The sequence below is a fragment of the Athene cunicularia genome (assembly GCF_003259725.1).
Source record: "Athene cunicularia isolate RWA chromosome 2 unlocalized genomic scaffold, athCun1 chr2_part1, whole genome shotgun sequence".
Classification (NCBI taxonomy): domain Eukaryota; kingdom Metazoa; phylum Chordata; class Aves; order Strigiformes; family Strigidae; genus Athene; species Athene cunicularia.
In genome coordinates, this window is record NW_020799095.1 from 133,098,218 (window position 1) to 133,107,604 (window position 9,387).

At 36.5% G+C, this 9,387-nt stretch overlaps 1 protein-coding gene across 1 annotated transcript in view; it reads left to right on the top strand.

Annotated features, from left to right (window-relative positions):
• The first annotated feature begins 379 nt into the window (after nucleotides 1–379).
• Nucleotides 380–9,387, top strand: part of ZFPM2 (zinc finger protein, FOG family member 2) — a 318,476-nt gene continuing 309,468 nt past the window's right edge. Inside the window, exon 1 of the mRNA XM_026841508.1 lies at nucleotides 380–421. Coding sequence (XP_026697309.1) covers nucleotides 380–421 — 42 coding nt within the window. The remainder of the gene's footprint in view (nucleotides 422–9,387) is intronic.

The following is a 9,387-nucleotide window of genomic DNA, read 5'->3' on the forward strand; positions in this document are numbered from 1 at the left end:
ATTATGAATTATTTCAGTAGTGAGTCTACTTGTACTTATCAATAGCTCAAGCAATATTTTTCACTTTACAAGACAAGGTAAGAGGTTAAGAACCCTTTAGAATAGCAATTATCTTTTTTTATCATCACAAGCAGATGCATCCTGAGAAGCAGAAAAGACAGCCTATAAACCAGGTGTCCAAGTGCCTCAAACATCAGGAGTACATAATACATCATGGAGCAATACATGAGTATAATGACAAGAACAAGGACAAGAAAATATAGAAAAATGGTTTGTTTTCTTCATTAGCTTGAGAGAGGTAAATTTTCCATTATGTCATCCTAAAATTCTCAGTCCAGAAACAACATGGAATCCCACATAGTTGATAATACAGGCTAAAATGAAGGATGAAGGAATAAAGGCTGTGGATGGAAGCAAAGCGGTGAGAAGGCAAATTGTTAATGATGTAACAAAATTAATAATAAGAAATGTGACATTAGAACTATACAAAAATTCTTCATTAATAAATCTAGCGTGTAATTCAGGGAATCAACAACTAAGGAGCAACATTTTCACATATAAAATTTGCCTTTTATATTTGCATCAGTCCTACAGAGTGAGTGAAATGGAACTTAAAATAAGTGCAAAAGCTCATTGAAAAATATATCATCATCTGTGGCTATCTGACTCATGAAATCTACCACTTCATGGTCAGAGAATGGCCATGGCAACAACCTCCAGGGAAAGGATCACATTTCAAAAAATGTCTCTAGGATTTTGTTAGTCAATGTCCAAAACCCAAGAAAATAGAAGTAGGAATATAGGATCCATAAATTAGGTTGTTTGGTGTTCATTATAGAACTATTTCCACATAAAGGGTAACTAATTTGAATGAAAAAAGCTAAGATATTTACTATATACTCAAACTCATTATCAAGAAAGTAAAGCCTCTGGAGCTACCATTGGCAGTCTCACTGTTGTACTGTTGCTCCAGTTAGGTTAACATCTATTGAAATAATTTGTGATGCATGGATGCAAAAACAGTAATCCACATTTTTTAAAAGGACATTTGCTGTAAATGAAGTTAGCCTCCAGAAGACTGTGTACCAATAATATACCTTTTATCTATCAGAGGCAGTTAAGAAGTTAGTGTTCTGGATTAAGCAGTAAACAGACAAATTTGTAGAAATATCATGATCAGACATTCTCTAGAAGTTAGGCAGCCAGCTGATGTACTTATGAAATAATATCTAATACTCAAGAAATTTAAAAGAGCAAACACAATACACTGTTTTTGTTACAGATAGTAACAGAACTTAGTGGAGTTCAATGAGAGTAAACACGCTCTGCTGTGTTTGATCAGCAAGAGCCAAATATTGCATGTCAGGATTTAAAGAGCTTCTAATTATTAATGATATGGACCAGAGCAAACAGAGAGTCATGGCCTACTTTTGGATTTGTCAGTAGCCCCTTAAAATAGGCAACACTGGGCTGAGACCAACTCATTAATGTCTCCAGCCACATGCTGTCCAAGTGGCACGTTGTGCAGCTAGCAAAACTGCTCTAGAGTAGTGACTTCTCCCTGTCATGTCATGAGGCCTCACCTCATTGCCCTGCTGGCTCTCACCTAAATGCAGCTCTTCTCATTCCTTACTCCTCTCTGCTGTGGGCTTTTGCACTACAGAGATGTCTGGTTTGACCCCCATACAACTTCAGTATTCTCACACCCATGAGTAAAACAGGATCAACATATCTCATTTTCAAAGGTCAATAAAATATTGTTTTCATGGAATCAGTATAAGTGATTTTTAGCTATCTAATATTTGGGTACCTATTTTAAGAGGGAATTAATTTACATATGTGCAGATGTTTGCTTGCTCTGCCATAGAAATGACCTAGAAAGCTAGTAAGGTTCTTAGGTAAGTGAATATGAAGTGGATCTTGTCCATAATAAAGACATTACAATATGTAACATAAAGATTTTTAATAATAGCTATTAATTAATTGATATTTTATATGAATGTAGCCAGCATTTTGTCTTTGGGATCAATAGATGTAAAAGAAGGGTCAAACAACTTTGCTCTGTTGTTTACATCAATGTATGTAAAGTAATTTCTTTTTATGACTGGACAAAACTACAAAAATGATCTACACTCAGTTGTACTGATGAAGATGATTTTATGAAATTGTGGGCAACTTTGTCTCTTGGGTACCTGATGGGAAATGGCTAGGGAGTCATTATTGGGGATTTTTATTTGGAGAGTTTCCACCTTAATCCTTTTAAAATCGGTGAGATTGGGAAACAATCAAGAACTCTGATTTCTTCCTTTTTATGCTATTATAAGTCCTAACTATCAGTATCAGCCAAAGGATTGTCTCTAGAGCAACATTTTTGGAAGTAGATTGATTCAAAATTTAAATTTCATTTTCAAGAAGGGTTAAAAAGGAGGACTGAAAAGTTACTGAGACACTTAAGAAAATTGTAACCACAATTTTACCTTTTAAAGTGCTATGTGAATATTTGGATGCTACTTGTGGATTTAAGGAGAGAAGAATTTGAATTAAATTTTGTTGTGATCAGATATAATACAGAGAGAAGCACTATGTATACTTCTAATATCAGCAAAATCAATGTTGTATTTAAGTCAATCAATTCTGAGTATATTTTATCTTTACTGTGAAATAAGGTGGACTATTAAAAATATTTAAAATTTTCTCAAAAGTATATGGGGTTACAAGTTACTGAGTGACTCTCAACTGTATTTTCCCTTTGTTCTTCAGTCCATTGGACTATGATATCTTTCACTCATTTTTCTGCGTCCGTTGTGCAAAGCATCTAGTTGAAGGTAGAAAACCTTAGGGGGTCCCACTTTTGAAAGACTGTTTGCATGGTAAGATCTCCTTTCTAATGTAATTGATTCTATGTATAGGATAATGGCATCAATTGAAGAGTTGTATAAATTATGAACACCCCCTTAATAAACTAAAACATATCCATGCTACTGAGCAGAACCTAAAATCGGAAAAAGAGATGCTATGCTGGCATAGACCTTGAGGCTTTTATAATAAATTTCATTATTTATTCTGAAGATGATGATTATGCATAGTTTTAGATATTTTTTTAAATTGGTAAGCAATACCAATTCTGATGCATACAGAGGGCAATTTATGCTACTGCTCTGAGTAGGGGGAGCCTCAGTTGCACAGTATAAAGAACAGATAGGACACAAGGACAGATTATACCGTAGACTCTACCAACTATCATTATACATTTGCATAAGAACATTCATTAGATAGATATATAGCTGAAGAAAAACTACATTTGATTATAAAGCCATAACAGTAGATCCCCTATAGGTACCACTGTAGCTATAGGGGGATCATCATATATGTTACCAAGTTTCTAATATTTTAAAAATCATGCTTGATCATGCTTCTATCTATGTTGTTGAGATGTTAGCGGGTATGCAGCCTCCTTCACCGAAACTGGGCAAACTGAGATGCCCATAATATCTAATTTGGCTATGTGCAATGATACAGACACTGCTAATTGCTCCCAAAAGGGGTGCTACATAACAGTCATGATAGAATGGAAGAGGAGAAGAGTAAATGTTATTTTCGTTCAAGCTCGGCAACTAAAGTTGCACTTTATACTCATGTCACTACTTAATGAGTGTTGCACTACAAAGTCATAAACAGTAATTTGACATTAATGTTATCTTTCCAGAGTTATGCTATCTCTACATGAAATACTACTGTTGGCTTATTTAAAATGAAATAAAAGTAAATTTTTTTAAAGCACTGCAGCTATCTGGTTTCCCTTCTTTCCTCTTTTTCTGCTGTTCTACTATTCCTTGTCTTTTCCTTCCTTTTTCTTGTGTTTTCTTCTGAACTCCTCCCTTTCTGTGCATAGAAGCTGCCAGAAAATTCATGCTACATTATTGTTTGCATCTCAGAAAGGTGCCTTTTTCAGGAGCCCAGGACTGCACAGCATTAAGACTGTGCTAAGGGTAGTATGATCCAGGGGAGGGTAAGGTCATGGAATGAGGAGGTTTCCTCTGACTTGTAACAAAACTGGCCTCTGAAGCCCAGGCACATGCCAAAACAGTAAGTTACTGGCTGCTGTGGGTTGCACAGTCTTGGTACTGGCAGAAATTCACAATGTGATGTGAGATTATATACATGTTTCAGTAGATTTCTAAGTTTTCAGTGGCCATCTGTAAGCAGTGGGGGTGAATGGGCTGCATTTCAGACAACCGAGGCATGCAGAAATATTTCCTCACAGGACACTGTTCCTTCCACCCCACACTCCAGATGCTGCCATATGTGTGATACAGTATCTCGTTCTGAACATGCACCCATGTTTTCAGGTTTCTTCAATGAAAAAACTTTCTCTAGCTATGCCACAGCTACTGAATTTTCTTTTCCAGCTGAAGGCACAGCACACTGCATGTTAGCTTGTGCAAGCCATTTTTGCAGCAGAATTTTTCTGATCTTGAGATATATCTTTTCTATAAAGGACAACATGGATGTCAAAATTAGGAGCTGTTTTGTATGTATAATTTTTCAGAAGTACATGCAAATTTTTCCAGGGTATTACAGCAATCCTGTGCAGTGAAAAGGAGTATTTTACATTATTATGAAGAGAATTATGATGGCTATTCTGTGATTCTGATTTAAAGTTGCTTGAAAAGTCTAAGCAGTTTGGTAGACTAACAGTTTGTTCATCCATAAGATTACCTGAGCAATATCAGAGAGCATCCAGTCAGGAAATGAAGAATAATCTTTGCCACTATTTCTGGATAACAAATAAGATATAAATTTTAATGTGAGATGAAAGTATCTTGCATAACTGAACTATTGAAAGAGAGCAGTGATTTCTGCTCCAAATAAAGATAGGAAACTGACACCAAGAAAATACTAAGCTTTGTACCAACTGAAAATGAACTCAAATCCAGAGAGTACCCTTTTTAAGAAAAGTCTGCCTATGAATCCTGAAAGTTTCTGAGGTCACCATTTATTTCTATGCCATTTTTCCTTCTCCATATGGAGTGGACATGAGTTTTGGCCTCTAAACACTGGCAGATCTCCCAGAATGGATGCAAAGGTCTGGACTATCAACATGAAGTCTGACTCAGCACTGATTCCAGCACTCTCTGTGTCTGGCTTCCTACATTGCTGCATCCATTGAAATCCTGCAGTCAGGAACTTCACTGTAGGGTTGTGATCACTCCCAGTGAGTAAAACATTCACAAAAATGTAATAGTAATTCAGTTCTAACTTGTTTACAGGACTGGTTGAAACAGCAGTACATATCTACTCGTCTCAGCCATTCTCTTTGAATATCCTTAGATCTTCTGTAGGTTCCTGCACATATGAGGAAAGTACCTTGCAGTATTTTCCCTTTATGTCATCTAGAAAAACACTGGTAGAACAACTTTTTTATTTCAAAAGTCAGAAGAAGCTTTACTTCTAAATTCAAGGCTCAGACTGATCATCTTTCAGCTGCTCAGTGATATACTGAAGTCTGTTTTCTTCTTGTCTTAGAACCTAAGTATATCTAGCATGACCATATAGAAAGTCTCCAAAATATGAAATTAGAATAAACTGTAGGTTTTTAACAGCTGGGAAAGATGTGAATTGTCCTATATTCATGTTATATGGGTATTAATTCCAAGCCTTAATAATTACATGGGCAGTCTAGTTAACTACTTCACTATTGACCAAAGAAAGTTAAGGTATAAAATTACAAAAAGCTATGCTATATATTCTTTCTAACACTGTAAGTGGATAATACTTGGGGAAATACCATGGTTTTCTTCTTGATTCAGAGCTAAAGAACAAAGCACTATGATTAAGATCATGGAAGAATCCAAGTCCTTACAAAGGAAATCAAAACATAAGAGCCCAACAGAACCTATGCCATTTTATTTTTAACATTACATACTGTTATTGGGTGTTTTAAAAGGTCAGAACAGATTATGTGTGTAGCCCAGATATTAAGCATATTTTCTTCCAAATTCAATTGCTGCCTAAACTTTGGGATATCTTCATTATATATAAGTATCTTTGTATACAATAGCCTGTATGCAGATTTATATGAGAGTTTTGAAGTGATTTTGCTCAGTGTACAATCCTTTTTCAAAAACAAAACCAAAAAAGATAGGAAATCCATACTTACAAGTCCAGAGGTTAATTCTGCTGCCAAGAGAATATTTCAATATTTTAGTATTTCCTCCTCTCAATGAGGGAATGGAAAGGTTATTTTAAAAATCACAAAGTGTTCTCCAAAGAAGAGCATTTTTTTTAAAAGTATGCATGTTATCTACATGTAAGATAGTTGTTAACACTTGAAGATCATGGAAATATAAGCTGCAATTTTCCTAGGTTCTTTGCCAAAGTACAGGCATTTCAAGAATTTAAGTGTTGAACTGTGATAACCATTCAGTTAAAGGGTTTATATAAATTTTCACAGAATCTTAGTAATGTATAGACAATTGGAAGTGACAAAGGTCAAGATGATTAAGAAATCAGCCTCCGTGTAGGTTATTTTCTTCTTCTTGAGGTATTGTAATCAACTAAGAGCATATGTCTTCTGAAATTGGCCTATACTAGCACTGCTCACATCCAATTATTATTTTGGTTGAAGAGCATTACATTTTTAAGCTATTCTTACTCAATCATTTCTAATTATCTGTCTGTACACTCAGCTTTTGGACAAATGGCCATCATTCCCTTAGTGCAAAAACTGGAGACATTCTTTCCCCTGCCCCCATGCTCAGATGCTGTAGCTGCCTCCCGTGGGGGTTACCATTCCCTTAGCCATGGTGGCAAAACACTCTGTGACCACCCTCTGGTTGCCGCAGGCAATATCCAGCTGGTGGACCTGCAGAGACAGTGAATTGCTCTGACACTGCAACCTTGGTGTGGACATCACTATAGCTACAGCAGTTCAGAAAATTATGCAGTTGAGATGGGGAGAGGTAATTTGTAGGATTTAAAAAACTCCACTTGGAATGACTCTCTCTGCAGGTTAACAGAAAATGCTGGGCCTATTCTGAAGCCCTGAAAGAAACCTACACCACCCGACATGTGCCCATAGGACTCAAGCCCCTGCTCCAGTAAAAGCAGCCTTGCCTGTACTGCTTACTGGAAACAGCTCCTGGTGAACAGTACTGGAAATAGGCTTCACAATAACACAGCATCAGTGATCATGTGCGGTGACAGCTGAGCCTTGAGCAGTGAGTACCTTGGCCCAGCCTCAGCTAATGGGCACCGCCTGCCAGAGATTTTTTTCATTTGGGATGTGCTACATGCTACTTGTTCTCCTAAAGAAAATGGGCAATGCTGATGCAGTACTAAAATGTACTAAATTAAAGTTCCTCTGTGAAATAGGGAAAACTGTTCATTAATTTACACGATTAATTACATTTTAAACCATCATGTATATTTCTTTCTGGCATTTCATACACAACTTTTGAACCTTTAGGTAAACAAGTCCAAAATACACTGAAATACACTGAAATGACTAAGTGTAATAATCCTTCAAGGGATCAAACATATCTCTCTGAAGAGTCAAAGAAATAATACATTTTTATATGTCCTCTTTTGAGCTGATGAAGCAGAATATGGCCTTAATGCCTCAAAATAGACAAAATGTGTAACTTAACTTACATTGCTGCTTAAATATTTACAAAAGCAAGAGTCAGCACTAAATGATGTTCTTCATAATTTACCCTAAACAGCATGTAAAAACAAACACTTGTGATACAGACTCCGGCACTGCTTCACTTTGCATTGCTGTTTATTACTTATTTATAACCAGTTTATACCACATAAAGTGTATTAATTTTTAAGTTACAGTGGCTGAATAACTTTTTACAAGTTGCAGTTTGTATATTGTCCAAATGTTGGAAACAGGTTACACAACTCCATATATTTTATATTTAAACAGCTGTAGGTTTAAAGCCGGTATCTGTCAAATTATCTGTTTAGACTGAAAACACGGTGTGAAAGGCAGGCAACAAAATAGAAACAGAAATGAACAGTCAACTTATATGAAGGAAAAGACATTGCTAATTTTGATTAGGGAACCAGACTGAGATTTAAGAAAATGGTGAGAATGGGTAAACATCAAATATTAACTTTAATTTGAAAGATGGGTATCTCAGCCATTCGAGCCCCTGTTTGAGCCTAATTCTGCCACGAAACTGTAGCAGAGCATTTCGTTTGGCGGACGCTTATCAAGTTCATCTACTGCCACACACTACCTTCTGGAAAATACTACCACTGTTACACTGGTACTTAACCATGAGCCTACACCTCAAGGGAAGAAACTAAAATATAAATTGGGCATGCCATAATCACTTCAGCTAAATGGAAGACATTTATTACTTACTCAGATTCTTTAAAGTATCTGAATAATAAACTTTTAATTCGGTTCACAGTTTATATCATGTTCTTTTAATAAAAAAAGTGCTTTTGTAAATTCACTTATCATTTATGAACATCACTTCCTAACACAATATGATGGTAAATTTTAGTACATCGCCCTACTGGAATTTCTGCTGCTTATATGAAGACTTTTGAAATATCGGCCAAACAAATAATCACTGACAGTTTTGAGAAGTCAAGCTGAAAAATCTTTCTGTTGAGAGTATCTGGACAACAGAGGTAAGAGTTAAAGAAATGCTTAACAGTTTAGCTGAACATAAATCATTTAATTCCTGCTAGTGAAGCTGTAAGAACACTTAACGTTGAAGTACATTCATGTGTCAGAGCTGAAACTTCTGGAAGCACGGTAATAAAGACATTTCAGTATCAGGTGTCCTTACTCGGCATCAGTGAAATCAGGCTGATTCTTTTTTCTTTATTTGTTTTTTTTTAAGATTTTTGCAAAGTTGGTGTTTGCTGCCACAGAATCTGGTAACGGACATGCAATGCTAAGGATTACAATGAGGTATAGAAAGCATGGTCTGTTCATAACGGGTCATTTACAACTATATATGTAAATTAGATGATTCAAGTAATTAAAACAATGTTCATGATAAATTTTGTGCTAAAGACACAGACTATAAACATGAGCATTGCTAACGGTTTAGCTTTGTCAAAACACTTAATTGGTATCAGTAACAGAAACGTCAGATGTTGGTTTCCACCGTGCAAGAACAAAATTTCTCTATTACCACTGTTGAGAAGGGAAAAACCTAATCAAAGTCCGGGTAGTTAGCCGGCTTATCTTCCTCTCATCTCGAAGTGAAAAAACCAAGGACCAGTCAGACAGTCACTGGGGCGAACGGCGCTGACCACGCGGCCAGTACTCCCCGCGACCCGCCAGCCGCGCTAGGCCGGTGCGATGGGGGCCATGCCTCCCTCCTCCGTGACGGCGGAGGGCACCGGGGCGGCCCC